Below are 22,108 nucleotides of genomic sequence, written 5' to 3' on the forward strand. Positions count from 1 at the left end.
GACATCAGCCAAACTGAGATTCGGCCATCAGACTTCCAGATGTGAAGTGTGATTTATCACTCCAGAGAACATGTTCCCGCTACTCCAGAGCACAGTGGTGTTATGCATTGCACCGGTCCAGCCGACACTTGGTATTGCACATAGTGATCTTCAACATGTGTGCAACTGCTCAGTCATGGAAACCAATATGATGAAACTCCTGATGTTGCTTTCAGAGACAATTTAGAACTCTGTAGTGAATGATGCTACAGAGGACAGGTGATTTATTTTTATACTCAGCAGCCCCACTTTGTGCATAGTCTACTATTTCCTGGCTGAGCTGTTGTTGTTACTCCTAGATGCTTCCACTTCACAATAATAGCACTTACAGTGAACCTGGGTTGATCTAGCAGGGCTAAAATCTCATAAAGTGACTTGTGACAAGAACTTTCACAGTGCCACATTTAAAACCACTCTTCATTACGACCTATTCTGCTGCCAATATTTGTTGATAGCATGCCTATCTTGGTGTTGGCTAAAACACCAAAACTCAATAATTAGGAGGGGTGTCCATATACCTTTAGTCATATAGTGAGTAATATTTGGTATATGACATGTTCAAACCGACAGACTGATATATAAGGTAATGATTACCTGTGTTCAGAAGTGTACAATCTAAAGGGATTGACGTGCAGGAGAAACACAATGTATAATGACAGCTTCTTTAAACAGGAATCCTAGTATTTATCAGGTAATTATCCCTAACAAATAACATGATACCAAATAAATACATTTTGAAGGATTTCCTTACTGCTGCTTCAGAAACTCTGCTTTCCTGGATAAAATTCCATAAGGTTTTATTTTATAAGCTCATTTGGTAAATTTTGTAACTGGACAGACATTGCAGTGAATGTCTACTCTGGCTGTTATTTACTGTTACTGATAACTAAAGATTGGCTACACGTTTTTTGTCTGTACAATATCCTGCTCACTCTTGTGGAGCAGTAATAACTGAAATAATGTCTTTTCGTTCTAACCCTCTTTTCTTTCTATGTTTTTTTTTTTAATATAAAAAACCTACATCTTCTGGAATGTACCCTTATCCACCGAAGAAATTGGCATGTACTAAAATCAATGAAAGATGGGCTTGATTAATCCAGTATTAAGAGACAACTTCTCTTGTTAGGGAAGAGACACTTAGAACTGAAGTGTCATTGAAGCTTTTTAATTATGCTTCCTAGTGATAAAGCTGTTTGGTCCCTGTTTAGTTCCTTTGTCAGCAATGAGTTAAAATTCATGAGCGTCCATGCCTCTGAATACTCACTCTAGTGCTGCTATTTTCTGCGCCAAGCTAGCCATCACAGCAAAGAGGCGTAGGTCTGTTAGGCCATCTGTTACATAATAGTCCACAATCTCTAAAATCTGGAAGAGAAAAATGGGCAGAGCTAAGACGATGAAGGTTTCAAAAAAGAGCAGATTGCAACTGCGCTTGGTGGGAAGGATAATGAGCTCTGATTGTTGCAAACACAAGCTACATTAGCATACCAAACAAAACAAGCTTTAAAACAAAATCATGCGAAAAGTATCAATAATGATAACAAATTGTGCATATGCTGATTGAATGAACACACCACCTAATATTTATAGATGCTCATGACCTGGATGTGATCTTAATTCAGTCATGGGGTTCAGGCTGTTTGTATACTAAAAAGTAGTCAAGTGTAGTTGTTTGCTATAGGGTTATGATGTATGGATCATTCATTTCTGCTTTTGTGATTACACAGAATTGGACAATACCTTACTAGATTACCAGCATAGCATTCCATATGGTTATATAATGGGTTAATAAAGCCTAATCTTTAAACCTACCCATTTTAACTAAAATCTACTAAAATCTAATGAGTGCAACATTAAGAAAACTGAGAAAACCTATATAGTCTATATACCATGTACCATAGTTTTATAGAGTCTATTTGTTCTGCACCTCAACTATTGAATGGGTATTACCAGATAGAGAAAAAGCAACATGTAAATGCATCTAGGGGCCAACACATTTATTATAAAATGTTTTTAAAATACAGATAAAAAATTATCTGTATAAAAACGCAGATTTTTTTTTTCAACCTGTTTACTGTTGGACTATTGCTTTACCGTTTATATTATTTTTGACGCTGAGCGACTAAAAAGTGAAATTAATCCTTAGGAGCTATATAATTTCCACTACTTAAACTTAAACTGTCTGCGTTGACTACTGTCAAAATTTAGTTGTAAAAGGTAAAAAAAAAGCCTTTATCTCCCACCTCCTCACTTTTCCTTTAGCCTGGCTTTTATCACAATCAATTGTTTTCCTGCATTAAAATCTATCAGGAACTTTCTCAAAAAACCTTGGTTGAAGAACTTTAAAATACTATTAGGACTAGTATTATGTTAAGTTTAATTATAGGGCCTTTCATATTCCTTGCTCTGAATACATCCATTCTATGGACAGGCAAAAAAAACGATGATTGTGACCTACAAAGCTTTGTTTCGCAAACAAAAATCTTTTTTTTTCCAGCCAATTGCTTTTGTGTTTAAAGTATTGAATACAAACCCACAAACTTTGGCTCTAGCTCTTCAGTTTTTTTTTTTTTTACAACAACAAAGTATTCCTTTAAAAGTCCATTATTGACTGGTGATGTCTATATAGACAGAATATATGTGTATACCATATTGGATCCCCAAGTCCCTTTTTCTATCTTCTCTTTGAAAACTTTGTTTAATTTGTTTTTTATGTACATAACAAAACACAGAAGTTGTGAATAAAAGGAATGTTTATTGGAGGCACACGTTCAAGGCAGAAAAAAATATCTTCTGCGCTACCTTTGTGGTTTTACATTTCATTAGAAAAGAAACCACAGACAGAGCAAACACACAATAATGCATGACAATAAAGGATTTCACTGATTCATCATTATCATTATTTTACAGGAAGGACATTTGTTTCAAGCAATAAGGTCAAAGCCTATATGCCAATACACTCCCTTTCAGTCTGATTGAGAAATGGAATACAATATTGTTGACAGATGGACAAAATAGGTCTGATAGAGTCAATGAAATAAAACAACAATGGAAAGCATTGCTGAATTGATGTGTCATAAAGGGAATATGAATACTGGGCCATGAAACAAAACGTTGGTCCAAAGCTATAGAGCTATTGCCTCCCAACTGGTTTATGTCTTAGTATACTAGAATTAAAGCAACTCATAGTAATCTGATATCTGTTTGATGTCTGAATAGAATTCAATCTTGCCATTGCAGGGTAATTATGAATTAAGATACCGCAAGGATTGCTTTACATATCTATTATAGCAAGCATTGGGCGCACTTGGCCCTTTGCCATCGTGTATCTAAAGAGGAGTGTAAATGGAGAGGAATGTTGGCTGTGTGTGTGGTTTATATTTTGGCGTGGGTTTTTTTTTTAACTAATTATGACATAAAGTGAATGTAAAGGTGATTGCACTTATACACATAAGATATGACATGCTGATTTTAGTCTAACATATAGTATATGAATTGCCTACTATTACTTATGATAGGAAATATGTTGGGTCAGACATGAAAATGGAGAAAAAAATGCATGTACTCCCTTGTACTCTGGCATCGGTACTCACTAAATGACTTTTAACTTTGATGTGTCCCAATTGGTTTTCAGTATTTATTAGAGGGTTTAATAATAAAAGTTATGTTTTAAATAATTACTTTTCTTTTTTAAAAAAAATGTGAGCAAGTGGCCAACATCTACCATTTAAGCTACAAAATGGCACTCCTAAAGGGCTACTTGGTTGACCAAGTGTTAACTTTCTTTTGTATAATGCCATTTTTTTAATAATGTGGCTAGGTAGGAATGTGGTTTTCATTGTATACAATGGCAGACAAAACATGTTCCCTGTAAAGTATGTGGATAGGTTGATCACATTTCTTCCATCTAGATATTCAATATTTCCCTTACAGTTTTTCTTACCCGATATACATAGAGTTCTTCAGCATCACTTAACACATGAGGTGGAACGATTTCTTTTAAAGCCATAAGAACTTGGAGACAGTCTAAATAACCATCTTGATCACTATCCACCTAAAATATAATGTTTACACAGTTCAAACTATAGTAACAAACATAAAAGAATTACAAACATAAAAAATATATTTTTGCTTAGAAGCAGCGGACAACCAGTATACCATCAATGTTTAAGGTGATGTGGCTAGGTGTGAGGCCAACAGGCTTTTTCACATGACATGTATAATAACCTGAACCGGTTGAAACATGACGATGTATTGATACCTATCTGTGTAAGTCAGAAGAAATCTAGAAGAATGATTTTAACAAACCCTAACTCCTAAACATGTCTGTACTGTTTTCATACATATCATTGTGGCTTTTCATGTTGTGGTATACTCATAACCAACAAAAATTCTAGGCTCCTAGAAAACTGGGACGTCCCAAGGTAAAAGGTATTTGGGTCTCTAATGAAGGACAATTAAGAGGCCTGCCGCTACCCATGAGTGCAAGCTTGAGAGGGAAAGAACTGCACAGTGTAACTTCAGATGCATGATCATTACTGGGACCCATACTGTCTATCCCTATCACTAGACTATATAATGTTAAGTGTCCTTTTAAATAAAGATTCCTTTTTTTGAAAATGGAATACTTATGTGGGGAACATTTCCATGTACGTACATAGATATATATTGAAAGAACAGACTGTTAAAGAGGTCATGTTCTCTCTAACGCTAAAACATACTCACCCAATCACATCTTTCACATATTTACATTGCCAACAGCATTTCTATATAGTTGCTCATGTTATATGAACTCCTTCCTGTCCTTTTTGAGGAATTAAAGCTAGACAGGGGGCAATCGCCAGCCCGCCCCTGCGTATCCTTTTTATGACAGGCGTTTAAATCTTTTGGGGCTATTTCCTTTTAAATCGCATACTTGAATTTTCAGTCCTGCATTATCAGTTTTGTATAACTCAATGGTACAGAGCAATGTTTTTCACTTTACATTCAATATTAACTTAATTTAGACAAATCCTTGACATTTCAAAATTTTATGCCCATTATTTTAAATAAGAGAATTATTTTCCTACCCTAGATTTGGAAATTCGTCACTCTAATTTAATTGTGGAAGGTTATTAAAGAGCGGTTTTACTCCCTTCCTGCTTTGGTGCGACTATTGTGTATTAAATACAGACTAATCAAATTGTGGATTCCAAGACTACTGTATTAGTCATCCCCATTCCTTTTAATTTGTTTAATGGCCTCTCCTTTTTGTGTGTGTGTTCTAAATGGCTGTGCATCGCTCAGGCTCACGACATGTAAATAAAGAATGGATTGGGGAACACTTCTACAAAAAGAATAAAGCGTGCCTCCATTCTAAAGTTACATTTGATGTTCGAGTAATTCATTGGACGTGTACCACAAGCAGAGGTGCTTATTAGTTCTGCTTAACTGTCTACAGACATAGGAGGAGTGAAGGGGGAGGGGAAAGAGTAGAAAATGAAAAGAAGTCTGAATTTACACTTACCGCTTCAAAAGCCCTTTTATACTCAGCCAAATTCTCCTGGCTGAAGATGCAGTATTTTGCCAAAAAGTCGACTGAAAAAGAAGACAAAAACTTTGCAATAAGCAATGAAGGAAAGCTTTTTTCTTTTTTCATGCTTGCATTTTGTTTTACATAAAGACATCCTTTTGCACTGCAGAGTTCATTATGAGGACATCAATTCAGATTGTAGTAGGGAATTACTGCCCTCCTTTCGGGAATAATTTTCATTTAAGTTTGCAAAGAAGCCTTTTCACCTGGTGGAGGTCACTGAGTCAGATTTACACTTTCAAAGAAGATATTTAGTATGTAGAACACATTACAAAAAAGTTTCAGCCTGCAATAATGCTTTCTCAGAAGCAAGAACAAAAGTTCCTTGATTTCCCTATTGGTAAACACAAAATGTTGATACACTACAAAAAAAAATCCTAATAAGCAACGCGTGCTTTATATAAGCACTATTTGTGAAAAATGACATAAAAGAAATACGATTTTGTGTTTCAGATTTTTGTTGAGCTTGTCTAATGAAGCATGTATTAGGCATGTCTTAAAGCGTGTTTACAAGTCTGGATTTTCTCTTAATTTGATGGAGACCTATATTGAAAAAAGAAAAGGACAAATACATGAAAATATTAAAAAATGACCCAACAAGTTGCTTTTAAGTGTATATACTAGGCATCATTTGATTGTAGACATCTATCTATAACTTTGACCTCATCTGTTAAATGAAGAAGTATTTATTATAACTGAGCATCAAGTGTCTCCTTAGATGCGCACAAGTGAATCAACAAGGCTCTGTTTTTCACCACTGATGCTCATACAAAATGCCACCAAAAACCAAACACTATGGGTATTTGAGGACTGGAAATGAGAAATTACGAGTTACCGTAAAGCAGATGTGTTTATATTACTATTGTGACACAAGGCTGGGTACCATAATTTACTATGACTCGGAAATAACTTGGTAGAGAGACAGTATAGAACATGGGGAAGTATGAAGGCAAAAATCGAAATAAAAGGATTTTAGGGAGAGAACACTGGTATAAGCAGATGAATAAAATAAACTGTCAGGTTATTAGCGATGAAAAATGAGAATTGAAAATATGAAATGACAATGTTGTAAAATGATAACAATGAAAAATACGATATCGAGTATATTAACTGCAGTCTTGAGCAGGATTAACTGAAATCTGCAGTTTTCTGTTTACCTTTTTTATTACAGTAAAACGAAGACATGGTGTTTTGCCAGCCTTAGATGATTTTCACGATCTTTAATATAATGACCATCTATATTTTTACTATCACAAATAGCTTTCAGATAAATTACGTCAAGATTTATCATGTAAAAGATGTATACATGTATTTGCATGTCAGCATTACAAAAATTGGGATGTTCTATGATTCCTCGCAGTCTGCCTAACTCTTTGAAATAAGTCTTAAAGGCAAACAAACTATAAAAGAGGGAAAAGGGCATGGCAAACAAACCTCTTGCAACATAATTTTTGTGATACATTTCTTGGTGTACCAGCTGATGTATCAATTACATCAGTAAGAGTTCAATGGACCCAAAACTTCTTTAAATGTGGTAACCTCTTTACTTTAAATGTGACTGCTCATAGTGAAATTAGATATGTATATCAGGAGCTCAAAAGAAAACTAATAGTGTCATAAACAACTACAACTTATACACAGAGCCGGCCTTAAGTGTTCTGGTGCCCTGTGCGGACTACTCCTCTGGTGCCCCCTTCTCACTACCTACCCCCCTCCCCTCTGCCCCTTCTCACTATCCCACCACCCCTCTGCCCTTTCCCACAATCCCCCCACCTCCCCTCTGCCTCTTCTCACTATCCCTCCCCTCTGCCCCTTCTCACTATCCCCCCTCCCCTCTGCCCCTTCTCACTATCCCCCACCTCTCCTCTGCCCCGTCTCACTATCCCCCCTCCCCTCTGCCCCTTCTCACTATCCCCCCTCCCCTCTGCCCCTTCTCACTATCCCCCACCTCTCCTCTGCCCCGTCTCACTATCCCCCCTCCCCTCTGCCCCTTCTCACTATCCCCCCTCCCCTCTGCCCCTCCCACAATCCCCCCACCTCCCCTCTGCCCCTTCTCGCTATCCCCCTCCCCTCTGCCCCTTCTCACTATCCCCCCACCTCGCCTCTGCCCCTTCTAATTATCTACTCCCTCTCCCTACTTCTCATTATCCTCACTTACCTTGTTGCCGGAGTCCTGCGCTGCGGGAGCGGGAGGCATCCGTCTTCCCGCTCTGCCGCGGTGCCGGCATTTCATGTTGAGCACCGGAATATGATGTCATATCCGGGCGCTTAACATGAAATGACGGCACCGCGATGGAGTCACGTAGAGTGAGGGGCGCAGAGCGGTTGCTGAAAACTTCACGAGCGACCGCTCGGCGTCCTTGCCCGGGACTTAAATTAAGCTTTTTTTTTTTTTTTTTTTAACTTTATTTAACATGAAGGATGTTAAATAAAGTTTTTTTTAAAAACCCGATGTTTTAATTTAAGTCCCGGGCAGGCGCCCATGCTGACATGGCACTCTGTGCGGCCGCACAGGTCGCACACCCCTAAGGCCGGCCCTTCTTATACATGTATTACAACAAGAGGTCACAACCTCATACTAGAGGGTCAGAGGTTTAGATGTAATGTAAGGACATTTTACTTTACTGAGAAGGTGGTAGTAGGAAAAAGCAGCAAAAGTGGTGGGGACTGAAACAGTGAGAGAATTTACACATACACTCACTGGCCACTTTATTAGGTATACCTGTTCAATTTCTTGTTAACACAAATAGCTAATCAGCCAAAAAGTCAATGCAGTTAGGCATGTAAACATGGTCAAGACAACTTGCTGAAGTTCAAACCGAGCATCAGAATGGGGAAGAAAGGGCATTTAAGTGACTTGGAAAGTGGCATGGTTGTTGGTGCCAGACAGGCTGGTCTGAGTACTTCAGAAACTGCTGATCTACTGGGATTTTAGCTCACATACATCTCTAGAGTTTATAGAGCATGGTCCAAAAAAGAGAAAATACCCAGTGAGCGACAGTTGTGTGGACGAAAATGCCTTGTTGATGTCAGAGGTAAGAGGAGAATGGGCAGACTGGTTTGAGATGACAGAAAGGCAACAGTAACTCAAATAACCATTTGTTACAACCAAGGTATGCAGAATGCCATCTCTGAATGCACAACACGTCAAACTTTGAAGCAGATGGGCTGCAGCGGTAGAAGACCACACCGTGTGTCACTCCTGTCAGCTAAGAACAGAAAACTGAGGCTTCACTTCGCACAGGCTCACCAAAATTGAATTAATCCACCCTGCCTTGCATTAATGGTTCAGGCTGATGGTGGTATAATGGCGCAGGGGACATTTTCTTGTCACACTTTGGGCCCCTTAGTACCAATTGAACATTATTTAAACGCAACAACCTACCTGAGTGTTGTTGCTGACCATATCCATCCCTTTATGACCACAGTGTACCCATCTTTTGATGGCTAGTTCCAGCAGGATAATGTACCATGTCACATCATCTCAAACTGGTTTCTTGAACATGTCAATGAGTTCACTATACTCCAATGGCCTCCATAGTCACCAGATCTCAATCCAATAGAGCACCTTTGGCATGTGGTGAAATGGGAGATTCATATCATGGATGTGCAGCCGACAAATCTGCGGCAACTGCGTGATGCCATCATGTCCATATGGACCAAAGTATCTGAGGAATGTTTCTAGCACCTTGTAAAAAGTATGCCATGAAGAATGAAGGCAGTTCTGAAGGCAAAAGGGGGTCCAACACTAGGTATAAATAAATAGGATAGCCATAAAACTATCCAGGATCTAAAATGAGACCAAAGACTGATAAAAGTCTGAGTCTTTACATTAGAAAAAAGCTCAGACCTTATGGCAGATTATATGGTCCAATTGGTTCATACCTGCCTCAAATTCTATATTTATAACATAATGTTTTTTATAGATGTATATATTTTTATAGAATCTCTAAGCTATATGTGGTCCATTTCTTGATGTTTTAATCTTGCAGCGGGGATGTCTGTGCTGAAGAGAGGTATAGCTCTACCTACTCCTGGCCCTGCATTAGTATGATTATGTTATGATCTCTAATAGTTAGCACATGGACTACTAAACAAGCAGATAAGTTGCATTTCCACTAGCCCATGAAGAATAATGTTCTTTAGTGTAGCACATGATTTTTAGCAGATGGGGCCCTGTGCATCATTTTACTACACAATCAATATGGGAAGATTGTATATCCAGCTATAATTATTTATAATTAAATGTGTTAATAACTACATGAGCTCTACCCAAAGAGGTTTGCAACCAGACTTTATTACAGTTCTACAATATCTTGCCAGTCATAACCGATATTCAGAAATGCCAAGAATGTAGTACAAGAAAAGAGAGAAATCAGTTCTATATGTAAGAGGTATATTAACACCTCCAAATTCTAATCCTTAATAAACTTTACCATGCAAATGCACGCACCTAATCCTTTCAAATGATTAGATCCATGGCGCCCAAGCGAACGTTGCATGGAATGCTGTCTTAAGGTATATGATATAAAACTGATACTCCATATTTTTTAAACCTGATCATTGCTACGGCTTTCTCATTATTTATCAGTGCCAAAACACAAGCACCTTAGAAGAAAATACCTCAGTAAGCCAAGAAAATTAGCTGTTCAGAAGCAGGTGCATTAGAAACTCGGCGGGATTATTTAAGGTGTCAGAAAAAGCATGGAATGTAACATGAGCATTCGGCTTGCAGGTGTTAAATCTATAAGACACTTTAATAATAGGAAAATTAAGCACCAAAGGTAAGTGGCAGCAAAGCTGTTCCATAACAATCTCAACAACAATAATCCATACCTACAAAAGTCTATGGGCTAAAAGGGCAGTTGCCAAACATAATCATATGATCCTAATGCACCTTTTAACCCTTTGATTGATAAGCGTTTAAATAAATCATACATATTTCCTTCCTTTTATGACTAGCAGTAGATATTGTGTTTTACGTAATAGGTTTGCGTGAGTTTTTTGAAATTATTTTAAAGAGTTAATATACAGAAATCTAAGAAAATGTAAGATGTGCTTTCCAGGCAGTTAGTAAAGCTTAAATAAATAGCCCAAATGGTCTAAATTATATGGTAAAATGTTGTATCTTGATAAATAGATTAGTAATAATAAAATATTTTTTGGAGTACTGTGCTGTGGAACAGGCACAAACTAAAATGATATTGCTCATCCAAAAGTAGGGAAGAAAGAAGATCATAGTAGGCCACATAAATTTCCTTAACGTTTACAACTATACAGTGTAAATGGACTATGATCAAGGATGTCCACATTTTTTTTCAGGGCACATATACCTTTCCCTTGTTGTTGGTCAGCATATATAAAGAATTACCCTGCAGCATGTTGGATGTATAAACTCACATAAGGGAACCAGTCACCCAGGTATACATACCACATATTGCCATACCTTGTACCTACCATACCTAGCGGGGGGGGCGGTCCACCCTGGGTGCCGCTCGTCAGGGGGGTGCCACGGGCTAGGGTGACCACATGTCCCGGATCCCCGGCAGCCTCGTCAGTTTTTTTTTTTTTTTACACGGAGGAGAGAGAGGGGCGCCTAGCAACCGCTCGGCGCCCCTCAGTCTCCTTTGCGAGGCCTCTAACTCCGTCGCGGTGCCGGCATGTCATGCTGGGCGCCAGAATATGATGTCATATTTCGGCGCTCAGCATGACATGCCGGCACCGCGATGGAGTTAGAGGTGCCGGCATAGCAGGAAGCAGCGGCAGAGCAGAAAGCAGTGGCAGAGCAGGAAGCAGCGGCAGAGCAGGAAGACGGAGGCGTTGTGCTCCCACCCCAGGACTTCTGGATGGTAAGTCCAAAACCTTTAACTACAAAGGGGGAGAGGGTAGATAGTGAGAAGGGAGGGAGGGGGTAGATAGTGAGAAGTGAGGGAGGGGGTAGATAGTGAGAAGGGAGGGAGGGGGATAGAGGTGGGTATATAGTGTGAAAGGAGGGAGGAGGTAGATAGAGGAGAGGGGGTAGATAGTGAGAAGGGAGGGATTAGATAGTGAGAAGGGAGAGGGGGTAGATAGTGAGAAGGGAGGGAGAGGGGGTAGATAGTGAGAAGGGAGGGAGAGGGGGTAGATAGTGAGAAGGGGTAGAAAAGGGGAAAAGGTAGTGAGAATGAGTGAGAGAATGAATGAATGTGTGGATGAATTGTCTGAATGAGGGAGATAATTAATGAGTTTGTGAGAATGCATTAATGAATGTGTAAATTTATGTGAATGAGTGAGAGAATAAATGATTGTGTGAATTAATTATGTGAATGAAAGTGTGAATTAGTGAGTGACTGTTAAAGTGTTTGTATGAAAGATGTATAATTGATTTGTGGAAAGGCAAAGATGGCACAAGTAGGATGTTTGAGCCTTGGGGACCAAGATGAGACAGGCAGGGTGTTTATGGGACAAAGATGGCACAGGCCGGGCTGTTTGGGGACAAAGTTGACTCATGCTGGGCTGTTTGGGGACAAAGATGGTAAATCCTGTTGGATGGTAAATGTGTGTAATCTGGGTGCTGGTCAGGTTCTATGTGGGCAGTGTGGACGCCAGAGCTGGTTTTGGGTTGTGCAACCTATCATCTATGCCTGTAGTTTTATCTCTTGCTATGTTTCCATACATTATTATTGTGTACCTGCAAATACGGGATTTGTATGTCTGATTCTATGCCTCCAGTGCGGAGTTCACATGTGAACAATAACAATATTTATATATATATATATATATATATATATATGATTGCTAACAGCAATCACACGCCTATCATGCCAAGTCAGCTAGTACTGAGTATGCCTGGGCATTATAGGAGTGTGATTGCTGTTAACAATCATATATATATATATATATATATATATATATATATTAATATTGTTATTGATTTTTTTGTCCTATTTTGCTGTGTTATTTACTTTAAATAAAACTGTGAGATCTTTTTATGGTGGGGGGTTATATTTAGTTTCGGACAGGTAAATGCTTGATTTTCGGTTTCAGTCCAGAATTTTCGTTTCGGTGCATCCCTAGGCCTACACCACATCAATGTTTGGCTTAGTATATAATGATAGGCGTTATGCTGCACTATTATCAGTGTCTGGCTCAATGTAGAGTGATAGGGATTACGCTGAACCACCGTCAATGTCTGCCTCAGTATATAGTTTTAGGTGTTATGCTGTACCCCCGTCAATGTTGGCCTCAGTATATAGTGATAGGTGTTATGCTGTACCCCCATCAATGTCTGCCTCAGTATATAGTGATAACAGTAATGCTGTACCACCTTCAATGTCTGCGCCAGAATATAACGATAGAAGCTATGCAGCTTTAAAGTGTTTGAGTGTGGGGGGGTGCCACATACAGGAGCTGCCCCAGGTACCAAATACTCTATGTACGCCCCCGCCGGAGCCTTCCCTTGCGGGATGCGGCCAAGACTGCCCACTGACGTCAGCGTCGGTGGGAGGTCCCCCTGATGTCAGTGGGAGTTCCTGTCAACAGCAGCGGGAAACATCCCCATATAAAGGGAAATGGGCGGGGCATGGGGCGTGTCAAGACCCCGCGACCCGGAGGATTCGGGTCTTGAACTGGAGAAGTGGTGCTTCACCCGGCAATCTCCGAAGAGTTCCCAGGTATGCATATTGCAGAGTAGCATGTTACATGTGAAATGAAATGTGTCCTGGCTGATGTGGTCACACTACAGTGAACAGGATAACAACATATAATTGAATAAAGCAATAGTCTAAAGAAGGGGACAAATAAGGCAAAGCAATTTTGCAGTTCATTTATGATGACCGATTTTCACAAAGCCCATGGCAAGGGAGAAGTAAAATCATAATTGTATGATACAAATGTCAAAGTAAGCATATACAGTCCAGGAATGCTCAATATATTTTGTGGATTCCTACCATGTCATGGACCCTAGCCAGTAGCCCAGACTGACAAAAAAATTAGGGACTCGGTCATTATTGGCAGATATGTTACCATAAAACACAATAAGTACAATCACAAATCAAAAAAATAATGCATCAGAAATACAACCCTTGCTGTTGATAGGAATATACTAAGTAAAATAACTAAAATGTAATTTCTTTTTAATGATCACTTTTGTGTAAATTTCAGAAATGATTCTAACCAATACATACTTGATGTATTTCAACATATTTAATGACAAAACTAAAAAAATTCAACTAAAAAACACATTTTATAAAGTTTCACTTCACAAGTGGATATATTTTGCTTCATGCCCATTCTTAAGCAAAGCGTGTCTACTCTGATGGCAGTTAATAAAAAAAGTCTCAAAGGACATTAAATTAATCTTTTAGCTGTTTGAACTCCATAGAGGCAGCTGGCAAAAACGTAATCAAATCATTGAAAGAGCGGTGACTCCCAAGAATAGAATGGAAGGAGCCTTTTGTTTCTTGGGGCTCAGACTTTATCAGCTCAGTCTGACGGTCGAATATTTCCAGCTCGCGTACAAATCCTTACGGATTTATTGCAGATGTATCAAGCCTCCTGGAAATAATGGTACAAGCCAAGAGGCTAGTCGCCTATCAACTCCAAGCTACGAGTAATACCAATGGGAAATTATTGACACAAAGGGTGCACTGGGGTGACAAATTAAGATAGAGATTTGCCCTACTGAAGATGCTAGGTTTGGGACAAAGCTAGAACGTTAATACCAAACAACTAGCTCTATCTGATTACATTCTAGCACTTACTAGCTCAACCCACCCACAATCGGTAAGACATATATCACTTGCCTTGGCAACACAGGTTGTGATTTGATTGCCTGCTGTAGATTGGCTTCTGTGATAATGATCTAGTGAGCACGCTTTATTGAAGAGTAATAATAGGAATGTTCTAGTTGCATCATGATAAGCACATTATCATAAATAAACCCCAAAAAAGATAGGTATCTCACATCGTCTGTAGAAATGAATAATTTATGATGACACAATAAGTTAATATATGGAAAGGTAAGCACATTTTTTATGATCATGTTTTTGTTTCCTACCACCATTTAAGTTATAGAAACAATAGGATGTACTATACGACTAGCATTTAATGTTGTGAACTGCAGTCAATAAGTGTACAATTTACACAGTCAACGTTCTTGCTTTCTCTTACAGCAGTGGTGCAGCAGATAACATGCATTACAGCTGTTGGTAAGTAAGTACTTCTGTTCAGTTTTTACAGAGTAAGGGAAGGGACCTGCCATGTAAAGCATGTGTGTTTATAGAGGATGAAGTTCTACTTAAATACCCCTAAAAACAGATAAATTGATGGGACCTGATGGGCATACCTGGTTTGACCCGGAGATTGCCAGGTGAGCGCTGCTCCTCTGGTTCTCCGGGTTGCGGGGTCTTGACATGCCCCGCTCCCCGCCCATTTTTTCCTTCAAATGGGCGTGTTTCCCGATGCCCTATTCTTACCCCTCTTTTAGCTTCCCAGAAACACCACAAGCACTCTACTAGCTACCACCTTAACATAGGCCCCCTTCAAGATATTAAAGGTATTCAATCTCATTTGGACTACTTTGGCAGATCTTCAAGCAAGTTTATTATTAAATATTATTATGCATGTTTTTCTGTATATGTACCAAATATTTTGGGGACATTGTTTCCTGTTGGCCAAATGTTGTTGTTTACTTTCCTCCTGATTCCCTTTCCTGGTGGCCTCCTACAGTCATAACCCCTCCCTTTATACCTTAAAAATGTCCTTTCTCTTCTTGTAGCTTTCCTGAAACACCACAAGCCCTCTGCTAGCCACCATTGTAAGCCAGACTGGATAACTAAAATTGTAAACCAGGGAGGTACAGTACATAGAGCCTTAAAGTTAGGTAAGTTATTTGACACTGTCCCTCATAGAAGACTCTAAATAAGTTACAGTGTTTGGGTTTGGCCGTTAAGTCAAATGGATAAGGCAATGATTGAGTGACAAGAGGTTGTAGTTAATAGTGTATATTCAAAGGACGGCCTTGTTACTAGAAGAATGACAAGATTGGTGAAGAGTGTAGCAGCTGCAGTTTAATATTGATAAGTATCTGCCATCAAATTCAATGTTCTAACATTCACATACATGTTAACACTAAGGGTTTTACAGGAACAGTCATGGCACAAAAACATGACATGACTGTTACTGATTATATACATTGGAAAATAAAATCAATTATGTATTACGTAACCCACCACAGTAAGTGGAGCGAATAAGCAAATAAGGAGATATAGCTTACCCCTTTGGGGTTAAAAACGATCAGAATCCGTGATGTACATAAAAGATAAAAGAAACAAATAATAGTGCAACCTGTGTGCAACAAAAATTAATGCAATAAAAGTAATGGGCTAGAACACTCACATGAGTGGAGCCAATATGACTGGCTCCAATCGAAATCGCTATGTGTGGTTTGGGATCACACACCCATCTGTTGATGAAGATCTAATCCAGAGCCCCCACCCGGGCTGTGGAGTGGATTACGCTGTGCTTACTGAGGGCAGCACTTCCCCTTTAACACCAGCGTCAATATAGATAGCAGCAGGAAAAATAATGGATCCAGTAGGGGATGAGTCTTTAAATGGTACTGTGCAAAACTAAGCAATATGTGCAAAGGATGCTGTATGTGCCAGTAATGAAAAATGTGCAAAATATGCAAACTGCAGTATTTCTTTTAAACACAATATAACAAATAAAAACACATAATCCAAATGCAATACTCAAGTGAAACATTGTCCCCCCTGTGATCCTCCAATAACGCGTTTCGCCTTGGGGCTTTCTCAAATTGACAGGGGGGACTATTATAAAACATCTACTATGTGTTGATTACTGGTGCGCATGCACAGTATAGAACACATGAGTACTGGAATGATATGCACTACGATGTGACATCATGGTGGTGCATTCTGTTTTTGCATGAACATATAGGCTGCTATAGGGTCCAGACACCCCGTTAGCAGGAGTGAGTATGTTTTCATTGTTATGTGACTATATATACTGTCCCACTGCATACACAGATAAATCACCCTTGAGAAAGACTTTATGTTGGAACGTATGCTTGGGTTCGGTACTAAATGTAAGTTCCTTTTCGTAATTTTTTCATTTGAAATTTCTATATAATATTGTGGGAATAAACCTGGAATACTTTTTGCATACATTTCTTGCTTTCCCTCTTTATTGAGTGTAACTCCATTCAATTATTTGTCTTGATTGTTATACCTGGTAGGCACAAGTTGGAGTGTTTGCACCTATACTTGAACATTTATTTCTATTTTTATTAAAATAACTTGGTGTGCCACTCTTCCCCATAGTACTCATGTCACTGACAGGGACGAGTTTCAGCTTAGTTAGATCTTTAGCTTTGCTGCTATGAAAAAAATGCATCCACTGGTTTCCCAGAAGTGGAAAAGTCTGGCTCACAAGCAGATACTGGCCTACAATCTATTTATGTTAAAGATGGCCCTGGGTGTCCAAATGTGAGTGTGCACCTGGGTTCGCAAGTTTGCATCTGGATACAAAGGATGGGGAAGGTAAAAGTCAGGTGTTCCGCGGATAAATATGGACAAAGTTGTGGAAGAGATAGCCGAAAATAATGATTGGGAGAAAAATGTTTGGAAATTCTGAGGTTAGGGAGAAAGGATGTGAAAAAGGTTGAGGCTATGGGAGGGGAAGATTTAGGCCGGGGCAGTAATGGAGGAGAGAGAGCAGAAGTTTGACCTTTTTGATAGACTGAAATCAGAAGCCCCTTTCCAAATTTCGGAGCACCTGATTTCATTTATATTAAAGATGGCCCAGGGTGTCCAAATGTTGGAATGCAAGCAAGTGTGAAAGTTTGCATCTGGATACAAATGATGGGAAAGTTAAAAAGTCAAGTGTTTAGGAGAGAAATATGGACGAAGTTGTGGAAGAGACAGACGCCATGATCATGCCAAGCACATCATGGAATTACATGTCAAGAATTAACATCTCAGCAGCTAAGTGTAAATCATCCGTCAAAAAAATACAAATTCTTTATCCAAACCTAAAAAAGTAAAGTAATAAACAAGCAGACAACATGTCCGTGGATGGCCTATGTCATTTCTGAACTCAATTTCCAAATGAGAACTCAAAATGTAGTAGTGGCAAAATGTGTCAATATATGCTTATTTTTGTGTTCAATATCTAGTTTTGTTTTAGAAATATTAAAAGAAATGTTTAAAGTAGAAGCAAACTTACAGTCTTCAAACTTTGAAATGCTCATTGGCTGAGTTGCTCGAATGGCTGTAGCACGAGTGCTTCGGAGCTTTGAATATATGTGAACTGCTTGAGATCTCCTTTGCTCGGCTATCCTTTGCCGTTCCATCTCCTGTCTAATGCTTAGATCCAGCTTCTCAAGTTGCCTCCTCATTAATGGTGGGAGATGTTCTACATCTTCTTTTCTATCACTTTTGAAGTGGCAGCTATCTTCCTGCTTACACAAATCTCTTACAGGGATGGGCACTGCAACAAAATGCATCATTTTATAGATTTTAAAGTGGATGTTACTGCAAAATTATTCCATACATTATTATAATATATTGTGACACATCTCAAGTTTTGCATAGGCTACAGATAGGATAAAGATATTTAAATACATATTTTTTATTTGAAATATAAATTGCTGGTAAAATATAAAAAATACATATTGCCTTATCCGCCCAAGAGAAAGTCAATGTTAATATCTTTTATTGAGGCAACATAGAAAAACATGTGAAATTTTACATAAGGTTTTGGGTCCTCAGTGGTCTCTTTCTCGGATAGAATGTGAAAGAGGTGTCAGAAACAAGGAAAAATGAAATCATCATATATGATATGTCTCCATTACCCATATAATTACTTTTATAACTTTATGATTCTTGCCATAAACTGCGCAAGAAGGTTCCAAAAGACTAGATTGCAAGCTCAAGGGCAGGGTCCTCTACTCCTGTTGTATCTGTATGTGTACATAACATGTTATCACCCCCATATTTAATTGACTATTACTGCAGAATATGTTAGCACTTAATAAAAGAAAACCAAAATAAAACTGTAATAAGTTTATAAAGCTAAAGCAGATAATAATGCTTAATGTTCTAACATAAATACATTGTTATTTTTTTAATTTATACTACTATCCTTAAAAGGGTTTACGAATAGTTAGCTGTAAAGACCTAACTAAAGAATTAAAGTATGTGACCACGAAAAAAAGTACAGTATCCGTAGCACTCAGGTTTGAATGTAGATGAGAGGCGCCATCCGGCACCGCCACACCTAGATGGACCAGTTAAGCTTTGCTAAAAAATCCTATGTTTAGATGCAATTCTGTTTTGTATTAGGTTTTATGTTTATTATTTTAAGGGCATTAATTCTTAAAGACCACATTGGCTTCTACATAGTGGTGACAACATATGTAATGGGTGTTATCCAATCTTTATACTCAATCATAATCATTTAAGAATTAAATCCAAATAGATCATAGGCAAAGCAAAAACTGAATCTGTATGGGTAGGGCTTGAGAGAGCAGGGCCCACTTCTCCTTCTGTACCAGAATATCTTAACTTGTGTTTACCTTATTATATCATTGTATATTGTAATTGTAACTTTTTTGTTAACTATACTATGATTACAATAGTGCTACAAAGTTTGCTGGATTTGTTTAAAGAAATGTAATCCAATAATGTAATACAATTATCAAATTGTTATAATACTTATTCTTTAACTCACTGTTTAGCCCTGCAGGGATAGTCTGTGTTTGTGTCCCAAGCAGATAAGCTGATCTTTTACCTAATGGCTGCTTCCAGTAAATAATGACTATTAAGAGATTCTTATCTATGATGCATGCCCCTTTATTGCCTATATGTAACCTGAATGTCCAACGACTATATAGTTACATTAAATAATATCAAATACCAGTAACTTACACCCAATTATAATGCCATTGTGAGGTTTAAAAAACGTTTTCAATAATGGTCTCAAAACCTTGGACAGTAGTTATTTTACCTAATGCAAAAGTAAATCACTGAAAGGAAACCTTTAAAGGTATTGTTCTACTCTACTGAATGGAACTTTTCATAACTAAATGCAGCTTAAGAAACATCAGTCCCAATAACAATGAATGCTCCATTTTTTCTCTAATGAAGTGAGATTAAATAAATGATTATTTTATCATGTAAAATGTCTCTTGACATTGAAAAATGGCAGTTCAGCTTGCATACTTCCACTTGCTAGTTGAACTGCCATCAATATCACATGTCTTATTTTCTACCTAATATGACGAGAGAATGCTTGCATCAGTTTGTATGCAGTAAAATGCTTAACAGTCCATGCAAAATGGACTCCGATACACATTACAAATTTAGGCACTGGACTGTACCGTTAAAAGCCATTGATACATTTTTTTTACCTATGACTATGGTGCTAATTCTCAAAATATCAAGCATTGTACATCCACAGACTGTCACTGTTGGCCAGCTTTGACTTTGTTAGTATTACTAATTCTAATAAGAGTTTCGTTATCAATGTAAACATGTTGACTTGGTAAATCTGAGAATTTGTGTACCCATTTTGGAGATCTCAAATAATTATTTTAAAGAAGTAGGTGCAGTTTGATAACATCACACAACCTGCTTCTAGGGGTTATCTTGGAATTTTGCAGACAGTTGGAAACTAAGTGAAAGTAGAGTGACTTCTCACTGGGCTTTGTTTTTAGAGATAAGTGTTGAAAAGCTTTCTGTCTAGAGAAAGAGAGATACAGACAAGATGAGAGAAATTAGCGTCAGTCGGAGGGACAGATTCAATAAACAGTGAGTTCAGAGTGAATGATGACTGAAACATACCCCAAAAGACCATGCATGTAACCCATGCATAGATACGTGCCGAGACACTCAAAGGAATGGCAGGTACTTTACAGCTTCATGCAATAGGATTTGGCTGTCATTGACACTTCTACCCCCAATAATTTTAATATTAAAAAGTGCAGTCTTAAATAGGGTTCACCGCCCACATCTTCATCTGATTTGGTTTGCCAAATTAATACAAAAGAATATAATATATTTAAGGTTATCTGCAATAAACATTTTTTTTGTTATTGTTTTTTATTCCCGTTTAATAAGTTGTAAAGACCCACTTTATACGGAGCTTCTGTAAAGTATAATTAGAATGTATAACTCCAAAAAAAATCATTATTTTGTAGTAAATGCCAATTGATCACAATAAAGCCCCTTTTACCTCAGGGAATGTTAATGTAGATAACAGTTAGCGGATTATTCTCTGTTTACAACACACTGTAGTGCAGGCAAAGCCAGTTAGATTGTGTCCTGGCTGGTTTGAACCTATATCATTTGCCAGCAGATCTCACCATGGCGTAAACAGCCTTAAGAAATGTTTATATTTGTGCTATGGATAAAAAAGAATAAGAAGCTGTATCTAGCAGGTCTCAGGCCGACAACCCAAATTTAAAAGTCTGATTAGCTCTAGTTTACAACTAGAACCCCAAATCTATACTCATGATGTCTCCTGCTCACACCTGGCAATTTAATTAGAGGTTAATGGCTCAAACCTCAAAAAAATGAAACAAGTGATTGGTGCCAATTAGGATAGAAAATAGAAACATTTAAGTACTGCGATTACACAAACAGCGTTTACACATAATAGACACCGTGGAAAGTAATTATTATGTGGAGTATCCAATTATCCTTAAAGGGCGAATATTGTACTCACCAAGCTCTCACACTGAGCAGGTACAATTCAGAAATCAGTCGCTTCAATTCATTTCGGCAAAGGTTAACGAGATGATTTATTATTGATGTTTGATCATAAGCCAAATATTCAGTTAATGCAATACTGCATAAAAATGTCTTCTGTGCCATAGTCAGGTAAACACATTTGATCGTGTATTCATCTAGACTACATATCCGCTATTGTGAGCTACACCAGACCTACTATATGATAAGCCCCACAGGTCGTTTGGGCCCAGTCAAGAATACTTGCCAGCCCCCCCCCGCACACACACATTACTTTTTATTTTAATTTTGTTAGGTATCTTTCAAATATTCACTATTACCTTTCCTAATAAGTAATCTCGAGTGTTTGCACACATAATAGTCATAATTATAGCTATTAAAAGCTTTTATAATTATAACGCACCAATATAAATGTAAAGGGTGTTATGGAGGCAAAGAAAGCTTGCAGACGGTCCTATTAACATGGCATATTACTAGACCTTTTGGTTGACATTGGGTTCTGGACTGATTGCTGTGACTTCATCCCACCACATAATTTCTAATATTGTGATTGCTGCATTATTATTATTGTGACTCAATTATTATTGCTCAATAAATGTAAAAATTGTCCAAATGTAGAACGTGCTTCTGCAGGCCCATGTAAGTTTAGTGGACATGCAGTCCATTGCATTTGTCTAATACTACTAATGTAATGTGGCTCTAATCAAGCAAGGACAATATGTTGTAAACGCATGTATATTTGAAATCT

The 22,108-nt window shown here is 38.1% G+C and overlaps 1 protein-coding gene across 1 annotated transcript in view; it reads right to left on the reverse strand.

The window, feature by feature from the left end:
* The window catches only part of LOC128492675 (uncharacterized), a 40,439-nt gene extending 22,460 nt beyond the window's left edge, over positions 1-17,979 (reverse strand). Inside the window, exons 1-4 of the mRNA XM_053465314.1 lie at positions 17,837-17,979; positions 5,543-5,613; positions 3,980-4,090; positions 1,304-1,401 (exon numbers count right to left, since the gene is read on the reverse strand). Of these exons, the coding sequence (XP_053321289.1) occupies positions 1,304-1,401; positions 3,980-4,090; positions 5,543-5,613; positions 17,837-17,963 (407 nt within the window). The 5' untranslated portion in view covers positions 17,964-17,979. The remainder of the gene's footprint in view (positions 1-1,303; positions 1,402-3,979; positions 4,091-5,542; positions 5,614-17,836) is intronic.
* Positions 17,980-22,108: the final 4,129 nt, after the last annotated feature.

The sequence above is a fragment of the Spea bombifrons genome, chromosome 4, assembly GCF_027358695.1.
Source record: "Spea bombifrons isolate aSpeBom1 chromosome 4, aSpeBom1.2.pri, whole genome shotgun sequence".
Lineage (NCBI taxonomy): Eukaryota > Metazoa > Chordata > Amphibia > Anura > Pelobatidae > Spea > Spea bombifrons.